Source organism: Terrapene carolina, unplaced genomic scaffold, assembly GCF_002925995.2.
Source record: "Terrapene carolina triunguis isolate 2854851 unplaced genomic scaffold, T_m_triunguis-2.0 Scaffold97, whole genome shotgun sequence".
NCBI lineage: Eukaryota > Metazoa > Chordata > Testudines > Emydidae > Terrapene > Terrapene triunguis.
The window spans coordinates 8,633,539-8,649,315 of NW_020664448.1; the positions used below are offsets into that span (position 1 = coordinate 8,633,539).

At 49.7% G+C, this 15,777-nt stretch overlaps 1 protein-coding gene across 1 annotated transcript in view; it reads right to left on the reverse strand.

The window, feature by feature from the left end:
* RAB30 (RAB30, member RAS oncogene family) overlaps nucleotides 1–15,777 on the reverse strand; it is a 67,472-nt gene that overhangs the window by 11,527 nt on the left and 40,168 nt on the right. The window contains exons 2-3 of the mRNA XM_024216479.2: nucleotides 3,390–3,490; nucleotides 830–913 (exon numbers count right to left, since the gene is read on the reverse strand). Of these exons, the coding sequence (XP_024072247.1) occupies nucleotides 830–913; nucleotides 3,390–3,482 (177 nt within the window). The 5' untranslated portion in view covers nucleotides 3,483–3,490. The remainder of the gene's footprint in view (nucleotides 1–829; nucleotides 914–3,389; nucleotides 3,491–15,777) is intronic.

Below are 15,777 nucleotides of genomic sequence, written 5' to 3' on the forward strand. Positions count from 1 at the left end.
TGAAAATAAAGTGAGGTACTTTGATTGGGGCAGGGGGTTAGGGTGCAGGAAGGGGTGCGGCGGTCAGGCTCTGGGAGGAGGTGAGGAGTGCGGGCTCTGGGCTGGGGCAGGAGGTCTGGGTGTGGGCTCTGGGCTGGGGCAGAGGGTTGGGGTGCAGGGGGGGGGCAAAGGGGCAGTGCTTACTTCGGGCAGTGCAGTTCCCAAAGCGACTGGCATACGCACCCCTCTGGCAGCGGCTCCTAGGCAGGGAGGGCCAGGGGGTCTCTGCGCACCACTGACCGCAGGCGCTGCCCCCACAGCTCCCATTGGCTGCAGTTCCCGGCCAATGGGAGCTGCGGAGTCAGCACTCGGGGCGGGGGCAGCGTGCGGAGACACCCCCCACACAGGCTGCAGGAACATGCCCGCCGCTTCCTCTGTGCCATGCCGCTCCCGGGAGGGAGGCAGAGAGGGCAGGAAGCCTCCTTAGCCCTGCTGCTGGCTCATCTCTGTGCGCCCCTTAGGGGGAGGGGGCAGCAGGTCTCCGTGCGCTGCTTGGGGTGGAAGCAGCGCGCGGAGCCGCCTCCCCACCACCAGGGGCGCGCAGAGAAGTGCCAGCAGCCAGCCGCTTCCGGGAGCGGTGTGGGGCCACCATCCATGGTATGCAGGCAGCCTGCCTGCCTGAGCCCTGCTGCGCTGCCGGGGCCGGGACTCGGGGGCGAGTTGTCAGATGATATTTGTCCTGCATTTTGTGGGCCCTCCTGTCTGTCGTTGGGGGCCCTGTACCACAGCACAGTTTGTTTCATGGTAAATGCGCTCCTGAACACAACGAAGCAAGTTGGTAGTTTCCTACCTTCACTTTTTCACCTTTTATCTCCACAGTCTTAATCATAAAGTCAACTCCGATAGTGGCTCCTTGACCTGGTGGGAAAAGCCCCTACAAAGAAAGCAGTTTGGTTAAAGCAGATTCTGCAGTAAGATAAGAAAGAAGATTTCACTTGCTGATGAATCCCCACCAGGTTTTTGTCCCATCCTTCTTCCTCTTTAATTCTACTCCCCTCTCCCCAAACAGTTCTTTTCCATCAGAGAGAAGTATCAATAGATGGGGAAACAACTCACAGTGATTTGATCACAGTCCATAAGTACCTATATGGGGGATAAATATTTAATAATGGGCTCTTCAGTCTAGCAGAGAAAGGACTAACACAGTCCAATGGCTGGAAGTTGAAGCTAGACAAATTCAAACTGAAAATATTGTGCAACTTTTTAACAATGAGGGTAATTACCACTGGAACAATATAATCAAGGGTTGTTGTGGATTCTCCATCATTGGCAGTTTTAAAATCATGACTGGATGGGTTTTTTTAAAGATACGCTGAAGGAATTATTTTGGGGAAGCTCTATGGCCCATGCTATACAGGAGGTCAGACTGGCCTGAGAATCTATGATCTAGGAATTCAGAGAGACCTCGGTACCACATGTATCAGAGGGGTAGCCGTGTTAGTCTGAATCTGTAAAAAGCAACAGAGGGTCCTGTGGCACCTTTAAGACTAACAGAAGTATTGGGAGCATAAGCTTTCGTGGGTAAGAACCTCACTTCTTCAGATGCTTCTGTTAGTCTTAAAGGTACCACAGGACCCTCTGTTGCTCTGTACCACAGGAGATGCAATCAGTTGTTCTGCCGCCCTAGCTAATGGAGGACTGGACTCTCCCCCCACTCCATACACAAATCTCCAATTGATTGCACTGGGAATCCAATGCATGGAGTGGTAGCAAAATCAACTCTTACGTTACCTGGGACAAAAGAATAACTGATCATGTCTCTTGCTGTACAAAGGTCTCTCCAGTTCAACTCCATAGAGTAAGGAACGTGACAACTTGACTTGTGAGGCAGGGAGGGGGAGGGCAAAATAGAGGAAAAGGGGAACGAGAAAGAGGAGGAAGAAAAGAAAAAAGAACTATAGATGTTTACACCCTTCTCTGAAGTATCTGGTATTGACTGACGTCAGAGACAGGGCACTGGATTAGATTGGCCATTTAGCTGATTCACCATGTCAATTTCTCAGTTCCTAGGAATGAGTGGTGGCAAAAGCTTCAGGAGCATTCATTAGAAGAGAACATTTTGTTATCCCAGCTTTCCATTTCCCCAACACTATCTTGCAACTCTGTGAAAGCCACTTCCCAAGCGATACTCTCACATTCTTGTACAAAGGTTTGTGTGAGTGAACGAACAGTCAGCTGCTATCTTGACAGTAGCAACGTCAAGAGGCTTCAACTTATGTTTCGTGGTACTATTATATAAATAATAAATAAAATACGAATAGCTTTTCAATTGGTTTCTAGGCCTATAGACCTACACAAAGCCCCATTGATTCCTAGCCATATCTGCCTCTGCTACCACCAGCAGCAAGCCAAAGCTTGGAAAGCAGCAGAATTGGCTGCAGATTTTACAGTTTAGCCCCTTGGGTTTAGCTTTAGTGCTGTCAGCTAGCTGCTTGCAGCTGGAAAGGGAGGAAAAGAGCGAGTTTAAGATTTCCAGGGACTTATTTTTAAAACCAATCACAGGGAAAAAGTGCTGAGACTTCAAAGTGAAACTAGCCCTGAAACCATAACTTGTGTTACATACAGTATCATGCAAACTTCCCCTTTACCTCGGTTACAGAAATCCTGCCCCTCCTTTTCCCCAGAAAAGGAAATCAGCCTGAACACTTGTGATTTTTTAAGTTTCTGCAAGGCAAGCAGGGACTTGCACAACCCCCATTTCTATTTTAAGGATTTAGCTGTATGGGTCACAGAAGACAACAAAAGCAGGGGGTTGAGAGGTTTGCTGAGCAACATATGGTCTCGTCTCATCTCCCCTCCCCCCTTTTTAAAGTCATCATTAAATGGCCTTTACAACGCTTGCAAAGCCTAATTTTTAAAGGGAGTGTGATGGAAGGTGCTGCACTGACAACCCCAGACACTGAATTTCTCTATCCAGACAGCAGTTTCAAGCAGCTTTGAAAGCTTCCCAGCCCTCTGCAGGGTTCAGGGTAGAAGAGCAACGGGATGCAGCAAGAGGGTAGTTCAGTCTCCGTGACCCATTCAGGCCTGATCCAGAGCCCATCAAAATCATGCCCATCTATAGTCTCCTCGTTTTTCTCTCAGCTAGATCTGCCAACCAGGGGGCTAGTTTTGTAAGACGTAACCCCTTGCAGGTACACTTACAGCACTAGGACTTGTGCTGGGGACGCTGGTATCACAACAAAGTGCTTTAGCTGATCTGCGTTGCGGGCATGCACCTCAGTTCATAGCCACAGATTCCAAGTTATTTTAGAGACAGCTACTCGTTCAAATGGATTTAGGCACACAAACCCAAAACTGCCCCAATACGCATAGAAGCATTTTCCCCATTAAGAGAAGAAACATCCTACCTGAGTGAAGCGTCGGACTAAGCAGGTTTTCCCCACGCCAGCGTTGCCAATTAAAACAATTTTGAACAGAAAATCATAATCTTCCATACTCATTTACACAGCTGCAAGGGAAAGAGAAATATAAATAAGCCAAAGGGGAAGCATCAGCTGAGGTTCAACCAGCTGGTAAGAGTGCTAGCTCTGCATTGTCGCTTTACTCTCAGGAGCCGGCATGTGATATTCCTGCAGGGCACCACTAACAAATCAATGCGGTTTTCAGATTCCCTTGCAACAGTAAGCGCCTTTGCAATCCGTTTACTTACTGGTGAACTTTACTCCTCCAAATACTCAGGACAAAGGTCGTTACAGAGTTTGCACCGCTGATAAGATAAGGGAATTGCACTTATAACGGTGAGAGGGCTCCTACCTTCCTGACACGGAGGCATTTCGCATGCCCACAAACCTGACCACAAGCCGGCAGAGCCAATTCAACCTTTGCCATCCTGCCTGGCAAAATAAAATCTGTTGTAAAAAGATGACTGAGTATGGACTTTAACTCCATTCAATGGGGTCCTCAGTGTTCAGGCTGCCAACTGTACTGAATTACAGATGGGTTATGAGCCTGCCTTGCTCAGTTTCCGTAAGGAACCCTGCATGCGCTACTACGTAAGCCTTGGAGAGACAGGTCCTAGGTTTCATTAAACATTTTGCTCCCAATGCATCTGGTTTGGACTAAGCCACTAGTTTTCTCTTTCTAAAGAGAACATGTTAGTGTTCATATTCTGATAACTGGGCCCCATTGTGCTAGGCACTGTGCAGACCAATGGCACAGGAGACATCCCGGCCCCAGGGAGTGCACAATCTGCGTCTGGCAGGATGTAACAAGTAGATGAAAAGGAAAAAAATTGGGGGAATGCGGTGTGGGGGGGAGGGGTTAGTAAATAGGAAAATGAGCTAACGATAAAATGAACAGAGTTTGGCATAAAGCCAAAATCGTTGCTCACCACCTGCCTAAGTAATGCCAGGAGGTAGCAACTCAGTGGCACTATGGCTGAGGAAAGATTTTAAAAGAGTGTTTTAAAAACAGGATAAGGTGGAAGGCTTATTATTTTTGTCAGGGAGTTTTCCCAGGAACAGGGGACAGCATGGGAATCAACAGAGAAGCTGGCAATCAAGCCTGCCCTCATTGGCAAGGGGAAGGCAAGGCTGACAACCTAATAAGCTAGTAGAGCAGAGACAGCATTGGCTAAATGGGGAAAGGCCTTATAAGCGTCCTTAAACTGTATTTGGTGGGGTAGGAGGAGGAACCAGCGGAGGGATGCAAAGAGGAGGGTGATGTGGTCAGAGTAATGAGACAGGAAGATGATCCTTGCACCTACTTTTTCAGTAGACAATAAGGTTGGCATCAAGGCCAGCAGAGGAGGAGATTACAGCAGTCAAGGCATGAGATGAAGGTTTGAACAAGAATCTTAGGAATCTGGACAGGTGGAAGAGCTTGACTGATAGAAACATTATGCAGGTAGAAATAGCAAAGCTTGGATATGGCCTGGATGGGTGGCCCCAGGGGAGGGGCTGAGTCAAAAAACAAATGCAGTATGAGCAACACAAGCCTCTCTCCATTAGCCTGCCACTATGCCTCCACCCCACCGGGAGGGAACAGTCCTGAGATTATCATTTGTGTTGCAGCAGCACCTGGGAGTCCCCCAACCACTGCTCAGGGCCCCACTGTGCAAGGTGTTGAACAAACAGAACAAAAAAGACGTCCCAGCCTCAAAGAGTTTACAACCCAAATAGAAGACAAGAGATAACAGGCAGATACAACAGACAAGTTAACAATGAGACAACACTGGTCTGCATGATAGGCACTGGTCACAGCACAAGGGCTGCCCAACCACTGTGGAGTTTTTGGTAGGCATGACGGCAAACGAGGTGAGAGGCCGGCTCAGCTGCTACATCTAGTTAATCCTTGGCCTTTCCACCAAGCCTACAAACCAACAGGCGTCAACAGTTAGTGACTAATGGGATGGTGATTTGCGTGACATACACAAGTGGTCAAGATGAACTGGATTGATTCATTTAATGGACAACTCATTTTGCCAGGGCCAAACAGCATCAGTTGCCAATAACTTACTAATAGATCTGCTGTGACTATGCTCAGGTCTGGTGGATGGTCCCTTGAGTCTACCCTGCACAAGGGCCAAGAAGAGTGTAACAAGCTCCATGATGTCCTTCCAGCCCCATCTTCAGAGTGAGAACTTGGAACAGCAGAGAATCTTGTCCCTTTAAGCCTTTTTTTTTTTTTATGTTAAAGTTTTGTGGAACTATGCAAATGTTACACACCTGGTAACAAACAACAGTGTGGCGGTCTACACTGCCCCCTCGTCACACAAACAGGGGGTAGAGGGCGGAAGCGCACCACCTACGAGTCCACTCCCAGGCTTTCCAGATGACCGGGTCAGGTTCCAAAGTCCAAAACACAAGTGATGGCCCCTAGGATCAGGGCAGTGCGTCCTACCGGCCGGAGTTCAATAGAGCCGACCTTGGAATTCAGGGCAGCGTGGCCTAGTGGCCAGAGTCTAATAGAGCCACCCTTGGGGTGCAGGGCAGCATGGCCTAGCGGCCAGAGTTCAAGGGGGGGGGCATCAAGGGGTGTGGCAGCCCCGGTAGGGGGACCCAGGCCCACCAGACTCCACCAGGCCCTGACCCAGGGCCCTAACAGTGGCGGAGCAATTTGCCACTGACTCAATGGGGAGTCCCCACCGAAACACGCTGAGGTTTCCCGGGTGGGAGGTACTACTCCGTCACCCTCCCTGGGTCACTTCCTACTAGTATCCGCGTTGAGATCTCCCATAAGGCTTCGGATGCTCCGTGGTCTGTTGTGCCGGTCACCTCCTGTGGCTCCTCCGGTCGCAGGGGTCCAAGCAGGCCGAGGGAGGCTCTGGTTCCCAGAGCAATCAGAGGCTGTGGCTGGTCCTCTGCAGGAGCTTCCCAGACAGGTTCTTCCCCTGAAGCCTCCAGCCCAGAATGAGCTGGGTTCCCTCCCTTTATACTGCTAGAGCATTTGGAGCATGCCCAGTCCCGTCTGGGAGGCAGGACTTCTGCTGTCAATAATATGGGGCTTAACCCTGTCTGGGCTAGTGCGGGTAAGCAGACCCTGTGACACACCCTCCTCTTTAAGAAGAGCCTCCGAGGGTGGCTCGTCTCCTCTTCCTCCCCTCCCTGTCTAGAAAAAAAATCTGCATTAACGTGGGTCTTACCCGGATGATGAAACACACAGAAGTCGTAGGGTTGGAGTGAGAGGTACCAGCGCATAATCCGGGGGTTCGTGTCCTTCATGCTGTGTATCCACCTGAGGGGGGCATGGTCTGTGATTAATTTAAAGGTGGTCCCCAGCAGGTAATAGTGTAAGGCCTCAATAGCCCATTTCACGGCCAGGGCCTTTTTTTCTGTTGTTGAGTAGTGTTGTTCCCGAGGAAATAATTTGCGACTCAGGTACATTACTGGAGATTCTTCCCCCTCCAGCTCTTGGGAGAGTACGGCCCCTAAGCCCACCTCTGAGGTGTCTGTTTGGAGTATGAACTCCTTTGCAAAGTCGGGGTGTCGCAGGACAGGTTCCTGTGTCAGTTGCTCTTTCAGAGTCTTGAAGGCCTCATCGCACTGGTCAGACCATCGCACCTGTCACGACTGAGAGTTCTTTGTCAGGTCCGAAATGGGGGCGGCTATGGTCGCGAAGTCTGGTACGAAATGGCGACAGTACCCGGCCAGTCCCAAAAATTGGCGTACGTTTCTTCGTCTTGGGCGTGGGTGTATCCATAAGGGCTTGTACCTTATTAATTAGGGGGTGCAATTTCCCTCCCCCTACTACGTACCCGAGGTATGTTACCTCTTCCTGCCCGAGATGGTACTTCACCGGGTTGGCCGGCTTCTCTAAGAGCCTGGAACACCCCAGCAAAGTGTTGTAGGTTGTCCTCCCAGGTACTACTGTAGACTACACTGATCGTGAGGCAGCAAGATCTTATTCATCAGCCGCTGAAAAGTAGCTGCAGCCCCATGTAGCCTGAATGTGGAAGAGGCCGAATGGTGTCAGAAAGGCCGTTTCCCCCCCCCCCCCCCCGAGAGTTTGGTGTTAGGGGAATGTGCCAGTACCCTTTGTTTAAATCTAGGGTCGACAAATACTTCACTCCCCCGAGTTGTTCTATGATTTCTTCTATATGGGGCATTGGGTACGCATCAAACCAGGAGATAGCGTTGACCTTCCGGAAATCGATACAGAATCGAGTGGTCCCATCTGGTTTTGTGACCAGAACGATTGGGCTTCGCCATTCACTCTTCAAACCCCTGACCACCCTCATCTCAAGCATTGTATCCCGTTCCTGTCGTACTGTAGCCCACATCTTCCAGGGCAGCGGTCTGTGGTCGGCCCTCACTCTCTGACTGGGTGTTGTCGCAATGTGATGGCTCATAAGGTTAGTTCATCCCAAGCGAGTTGATAGAACGTCAGGGAAGTCCCTTATGAGCTGCTGTATTTGCTCCTGCTGTGCAGGGGCAAGGCCTTCCCTGAGCGTAGCGGCCTTGGATCCGGGGGTTCCCCCATTAGGAGTCCAAGTTCTCAGTCTGGGGCAATGAACAAGGCCTCCCTGGCCCTCAAAAGATTCACGCAGTACGTACGGGTCTCCCTCTGTCGTCCTGGCAGCCAGACTTCATAATCTACTGGTCCAACCCGCTTGGTTCCTCTGTTATAGAGCCGTTCTTGTGTCTTTGGGGCCCACATCGGGTTCTCTTGGGTGAAAGCACCTAGGGCCCGGAGCCACTCTCGGAGGCGTAGCACATACTGGGTAGTCCTGAGTACCCATGTCTCTTGTGCCTCCCAGTCTTCTCTCAGGAGGTCAAGGATCTCTCTGGGTTGCCTGCCATACAAGAGTTATAGCGAACAGCAGGGCTGGCAATAGTGCATTCCAATGACTGGGGTTCTCCTCCACGAATTTCCGCAACATGGACTTCAGGGTACCGTTAAAGCGCTCTGCTAGACCGTCCGTTTGTAGGTGGTAGACTGACATCTGGAGTGTCCGTATATTCAGGAGGTGGCACAGCTCTACTATCAATTTAGAGGATACGTTAGTGCCCTGGTCAGTCAGGATCTTCGGGGGTATCCCGACCCTAGCAAAGACCTTCATGAGTTCGGCGGCAATCACAGGCGCCGTGGCTGGTCGAAGGGGGACAGCTTCGGGATAACGTGTCACGTAGTCCACGATCACTAGAATAAATTGATTCCCTGTCTTACTTCTTTCCGGAGGGCCAACCAGGTCCATCCTGATGCATTCAAAGGGTATGCTGACCACTGGCAGGGGGTATCGGGGTGCCCGGGGTACACCTGGGCCAGTCTGCTGGCATTCCGGGCAAGATGCGCAATAGTTTCGGACCTCTTGGTGAATGCTGGGCCAAAAAAAACAGCGGGCCACCCTCTGGAGAGAGTCTTTTCCCACCCCAGGTGTCCTGCCCAGGGGTAGCATGGGCTAACTGTAGGAAGCTTCGTCGCAACCTCCAGGGGACCAACAGCTGATGGAGCGGCTCGGGTGTTTGCAGTTTCTGTACCACCCGATATAGGCAATCCCACCAGATCTCAAATCGGGGCCCCCGTGGAAGACTCGAAGGTGCGTTCCCCCCCGAGCCTGGGGCAGTGGCCTGCTCCCAGGCCCTACTGAGGGTCGGGTCCTCTCTCTGCTGTATGAAATCTATATCTCATTCCAGCTCTACCTGCGCATCTTCCATGGACGGGTACATCACGGTGCGGGGGTTGACGGGCGCCTTCTTAGCTGTAGATGTTCCTTCCCCGGGGTCTGCCTCCGTTGCGTGTCCGAGTAGCCCCTTCCCTGGAGACCTAGCCCCTTCTGCTCGCGGGGTGGGCGGTTCATACTTCCGGAGGATCTCCCTAAATTCCGGGCAAGATTGCCCCAGCACAATGGGGTAGGCCAATCTGGGGACCACGCCCACGTGGAGGACTTCCTCCCGGTGGCAAATTTCAATCCTCACCCAGGCTGTGGGATAAGGATGGATATCCCCATGGACACATTGTAAGTGCATCTGTTCACCAGAGAGTTTAAGGTTGGGGACCAGCCCCTCCCGTATGAGGATCTGGCTACATCCCGAGTCCACAAGGGCCTTTGTGGGGGTCTCTTCGACCTGTACAGGGACCAAGAACTTTCCCAGGCCTCTTTTCCAAGCTCTTTGACCGATGACCCAGACTTGCCCATAGTTGAAGTCCATGAACGGACATTCCCGTCGAAAATGCCCCTCTTGGCCACACTCCAGCAGCGATCTCAGGCTTCCGTGAGCCCAGGGCCTTCTTTTGGCGGGCTTGGTCCCTTTTGTGGGTGCCGATCACTTCGAATCAGAGTTCAGGAGACCTGGGTTCGGGGCTGGGGGGCTTAGTGAGTGTGGGGCAGGCGATGGACGGGGGTTCCCGGGCCTCCACTCCCTGTGGAAATCCAAAAAGAACAGGAGTACTTGTGGCACCTTAGAGACTAACAAATTTATTTGAGCATAACCTTTCGTGGGCTTCCCTTGCCTGGCCCGTCCCTTCTGCTCACGTTTCCAGATCCCCGGGTTGGTGCCTCGGCCCCCTCGGATGCCAGATAGTCCTCCATCAGGCTCACGGCTGCTGACAGGGTCACCGGGCAGTGGCGTTGCACCCATGCTCTTCCTCCTGCCAGGAGGATCTGGGTGAACTGATCTAGTGCCACCATCTCTGCCACCTGGGGCCCAGTCAAGCCTTCCAGGTCCAACCATCTCCAACAGTGGTCCCGTACTTGTTGGGCCATGGCCCGTGGTCGAGCCCCACCAAAGTCTCTCTGGATCCTGCCCCTGTGGGTGCGGGGGCTGGGGCTCCCAGCGGGCATAATAGAGTTACAGAGAGTCCTATGGCACCTTTAAGACTAACAAATGTATTGGAGCATACATCTGACGAAGTGGGTATTCACCCACGAAAGCTTATGCTCCAATACATCTGTTAGTCTTAAAGGTGCCATAGGACTCTCTGTTGCTTTTTACAGATCCAGATTAACACGGCTACCCCTCTGATACTTGACATAATAGGAGTTGCCACCTGCTGGACCAGGCGTTCTTGTTGTACTTGTTGCTGTGCAGCCAACTCACGAAGGAGTTGCTGCTGCTGTTCCTGATGCTGGGTCATCTGCAGCTGCTGCTGCTGGCCATCTGCTACATCATCTGAGCCTGTTGCTGCCGCTGTTGGGCAGCCTGATCTTGCTGACTCTCCAGCATCCACTTTAGAAGCTTCTCAGGATCCATCTTGGACGGCAGTGGGGCTCCCATCGCCTGGATTCCTTTCCCTGGACCTTTCAGCAGGTCCTGGTCAATGCCCACATTCTCCACCATGTGTGGTGGTCTATGCCCCCCTCCCGTCACACAAACAGAGGGTAGAGAGTGAAAGCGCACCACCTACGAATCCACTCTCAGGCTTTCCAGATGACCGGGTCAGGGTCTGAAGTCCAAAACACAGGTGATGGGCCTAGGATCGGGGCAGCATGGACGAGCAGCCGGAGTTCAACAGAGCCACCCTTGGGGTGCAGGGCAGCATGGCCTAGTGGTCAGAGTTCAATGGGGGTGCCCATCAAGGGGTGTGGCGGCCCCGGTAGGGGGTTCTGGGCCCACCTGACTCCACAGGGCCCCGACCCAGGGCCCTAACAGTGGCGTAGCAATTTGCCACTGACTAAGCAGGGGGGAAACACACTAAATTTTCCCGGGTGGGAGGTACCACTCCATCACCCTCCATGGGTCACTTTCTACCAGTATCCACATTGAGGTCTCCCACGAGGCTTCTCCTGTGGCTCCTCCGGTCGCAGGGGTCCAAGCGGGCCCAGGGAGGCTCTGGTTCCCAGAGCAGTCAGGGGCTGTGGCTGGTCCTCTGCAGCAGCTTCCCAGACAGGTCCTTCCCCTGCAGCCTCCAGCCCAGAATGAGCTGGGCTCCCTCCCTTTATACTGCTAGAGCATTTGGAGCATGCCCAGTCCCGCCTGGGAAGCGGGACTTCCACGGTCAATAATATGGGCTTAACCCTGTCTGGGCTAGTGCCGGGTAAGCAGACCCTGTCACAAACAGCAATAATACCAAGAAAAACTGACATCCCTCTTAAAATTAAATGAGTGACACCACTGTTAAAATGTTTCACGCTTCATGACTTGTCAAAGCTAGAAAACTTTGGTAAATCAATGCAAGTTCTTTCTGGACCAGTAAAAACTTCCTTAGCACTGGTTCTGGACCAGAGATCCCTTTGGTCCTTCAAAACCTGGGATATATTTCACCCGGTCACATCTGACTCCCATTGCCAGTTCCCTGAAGCCATCCAACATTCAAACTTATCTTCTCAGGAAACTTAAAGATAAACTTGTTTGTAGCTTTCTCATATTTACATTTATGAATGCTAAACAGCTCTGACATAACTGTAGGGTATGTCTGATCCTCTTTGTTAGACTCCAAGACTAATCGTATGAAATAATGACCCAAAACTGAAACAAGACAAGCCAGTTGCCAAAGCCATAAACAAACAAAACGAAGAGATTAAATACCAGAACTAAAACTAAACAAAGGGTGTGAATAAGCAAGGATGGAACGAGCAAGAAATACAGAAAAAATAACATGGGTTGAGCAAGACATGAGGAGTTAAAAATCTCTGCCTTCTCCCAGTTTATCAAACCATTTCTCTCTTCATTCATTTCCCACTTATAAAAACCAGAAGGGCACCTCTAGGCTTCCCAGTGTGTCCTGAACTCAACGTGGCTAACTTTTAGGCCCTAGGTGGAATTTTCTGAAGTGCCTCAATGAGTTAGGAGCACAAGAAAACAAGTCAACGGGATTTGTACTCCTAACTCACTTAGGTCAGGTCTATACATAGTTTTGTACCATATAAATATGTTGGTACGGGAATGATTTACCAGAATAGTTATACTCATACAACCCCTAGTGTGAACACAGTTATACTGAGGTAAAATACTGGTATAGCTTAATCCCGTTCCCTTACAGGTGTAAGCAATACCAGTCTAAGCACCTTTATAGCGGTATAGCTGCAGCCACACTAGGGAAGTTGGACCATTTTAACAATACTGATCTAGTATCAGAGGGGTAGCCGTGTTAGTCTGGATCTTTAAAAAGCAACAAAAAGAGTCCTGTGGCACCTTATAGACTAACAGATGTATTGGAGCATAAGCTTTTGTGGGTGAATACTGATCTAGTTAAAGTAGTACAGCAGCTTTTGTGCCAAGGAAAGGCCTTAAGTAATCCCAACCCCCACAACCTGCAATGAGCTCTGAATGCAGACCTCTGCATCAAATCTCACTGAATTCAGTGGGGTCCCCATGGTGTGGGGTTTCACCTGCACAGAGCTCCTTGCAGGACTGGGGCCTTCGATTATGAACTCTTGGCATTATATATAAACACAGTGCACAGATCCTAAAACTGTCAGCACTGGACTAATCAAAAAGTTACATTACTCTTATAAAGTTTTCTTGCTTCTGTAACTTTTAGCCAAGGGACTTTTTCTGATGACTCAGTTGCATATTAATAAATTTTTCTTTCCTCTTTCTCTCTTAACCGAGCAAGTGTATTTTAACCACCATAATTGTTGTTCTCACTGGCCAGGGACTAGTGGATCTCAAAGGAACTTTGACATGGCACTTAGTATTTTTTAGTTACTGATTCAGAGTAAAACAACTCCTCATTATTCAGTTGTGATCTGCTAAGCATTATTACTTAAAATTAATAAGTAGGAGTTGCATCACACTCACCCATAGTGAAATCCAGAAGAGGCACAAAAGGAAGAAAAATGCTCCACAAATCACTGTCAGAGGGCGAGATTTTATTTCTTCCCAGAAGCATATTATGAACCGTAGGGTTATCTACAGATAACCAGGACCATGAACCCGGGAGCGGAGGTACCACTTGGGCCATGATCCAACCACTTTTGGACCTAGCCAGACATAAGTGGCACTGCGACCCCATGCACCAAGTCGCAACACCACTCACTGAAATTTGGAGAGGGTGTGCGTAGGGGCTCATGGACCAAGGGGGTCAGGCTGCTGGTTGGGGGTAAGGGAACACCTGAGGGGGGAAAAAGAGGGCAGGGGAAATCTATGGGCCTCCTCACTTTAAGTCCCAGTGCATACATCTCTTTCCAACACCTTCTCCAAACCAGATCCTCCACTTCCCAAAGAAATATCTTAAAGGGGGCACCCCAGCACAATGGGGCCACAGGCAGCTCTTTCGTCTCTGAAACATATTAGTGGGATAGCATGGTGTGCTTGCCCCCCAGACTGCTCCCTTCTGACAGAGACCTACTGCCCACCCCACCCAGCTCCTGTGGGAAGTTCTGTGCTTGGTCTTGTTGCCAGGACCCTCACTGGGACCTATTCGTGGGAGTAAAGTCAGTAGAATCCTACCTTTTTTTTGAGCCTGACTTTTTCCCCCCAATCGTCTGCATGAGGCACAGCCGAGTTTGTGGATGATTAAGATATTTTTCTGGGTTAGTATTTTGTTCAGCATGTGCCATGGGCAAGGAATTTATCTGCAGTATATAAGTGCCCTGAGATTTATTCCCCAGGGAATTAAAACTGGAAATTAATTTAGTTTCTTTCCAAGTCAGTTTTATTCTCCCTACATTTGGCTCACTTCACATATTAGTTCTCCCAACTGAGCCTGGTTTCCCGCTCTAGTATTTTTCCATTGTGCTTTCTACAGCCTGGATAGTTTCTTTTATCTGCTCTTTGCACTGCTCTTCCATGTGTCTGTTTGGATGGGGACAGAAGATTCCTCCTTATCTTTGACATCCTGACCACTGAACATACAATGCACAGTCACTCAGGGTAACAGAATAAGCAGGCTAAGTTCAGGGTAATGATTCAAAAGCCAGCTGGGAAATGTTAATTGCTTTGAGGCAATTGAGTTCTCCTTTTAAAAGGAGTGACGTTGCAAGCCTGACATGCCCTCACACTCATGTATTTGCCCCATGGGCTTTTCACATGATCTTCCTATCCTAGAGTTTTAGGCTAACACCAACCTTCAATCTTGGTAGTACCTGAGCACCTCCCACGCAAAATAGATGGCCAAGTGTGGTGTCCTTAATAAACTTCATGGAGCCTCTGGCTCTTCTCCCTCTCTGAGATATAGCAACTCTGCTTGGGGCAGGGTTTACATTTGAGGCCAAATTCAGACCTGGTGTAAGCATGTACAATGGCAGCGATTTCCACCCACTACTCTTCCCAAGGAAACCTCAAGTGAATACCGAGGTTCAAAGGCCAGGCCTTTCTCAGATCAGCCAGAAGATGAGTTACCCTAAGCTACTCTTTGACACACTCTGGAGATCAGGAAATAGGCTTTTCCCCAGGAATCAAGACAAAAAGTGTCCTCAATAACAATGAACTGTGTTCTCAGAGCTTTAAAATAAAACCAATAAAATAGGTCTCTGTCCTAAAGAACTTCAATAGCAAAATTCCCATGGACCTCAATCGAAAAAGTGTAGTATTTCAACTGCTAGAGATTCGGGTCCCAAAAACTAAGCCCTGATCCTGCAGAGGGATCTGCCCACATAGAGAACAATTAAAATCCCTAGGATTCAACCTAGGCTTAAGAATTAACCGGTATGGATCACTCTGCTGGATCAGGGTGCCATAGACAATAACATAATAACTAGGACAACAGATCCATCTCCAGGATGGGTAAAGGGATTGCAGGAGAGAGTGCGCAAATGCACTGGAAAACAAAAGGAAGGGAATACTGAGCTTTTGTGACGTTACTGATATGAACTGTGACCATATAGATCATTGTTGCAACCAAGGTCCTATAGTTGCACCAAATCTTGTACTAAGGAGATCAAGTGAGGGGTCTATGAAAAGGTTGTAATTTGCTGGTTATGATTATGCTGTCTGTATGTGTGTACCATTTTTGTATGTGAAGTTATAAATATTGGCTATGTACTTGTATCTCAATGTGTTTGATTCTAAGTAGCATTAATGAAGCATTTTGAGAAAGGATCTTTCAGCTTCTTGAGAAAGGATTTTTCTGATTAAGTGCCCAATCAAGAAACACTTAACTGACAATGGACCTTGGGAGACTCCAATCCACATCTGAGGAGCCTTCCTGGGAACGTTCAAGGTAGCATGTGAGCAATGGCTGCTCTACCTGCAAACTGAGTCATGCATGGACATGTGATTTGCCCATGTGACTCCAAACTCCATCTTGCTCCTGTGACTTTGCCCAGAAAGAACAATGGGGATCTTTCACATGGGAGAAACTATATCAGACCTCTGGGAGACATCTTCATTTTGTCTTCAATCCTGCTTCTGACCTCTGGAAGAACTGTGCTTGAAACTGAAGCTCTGAACAAAGGACTGAACGACCCATCCA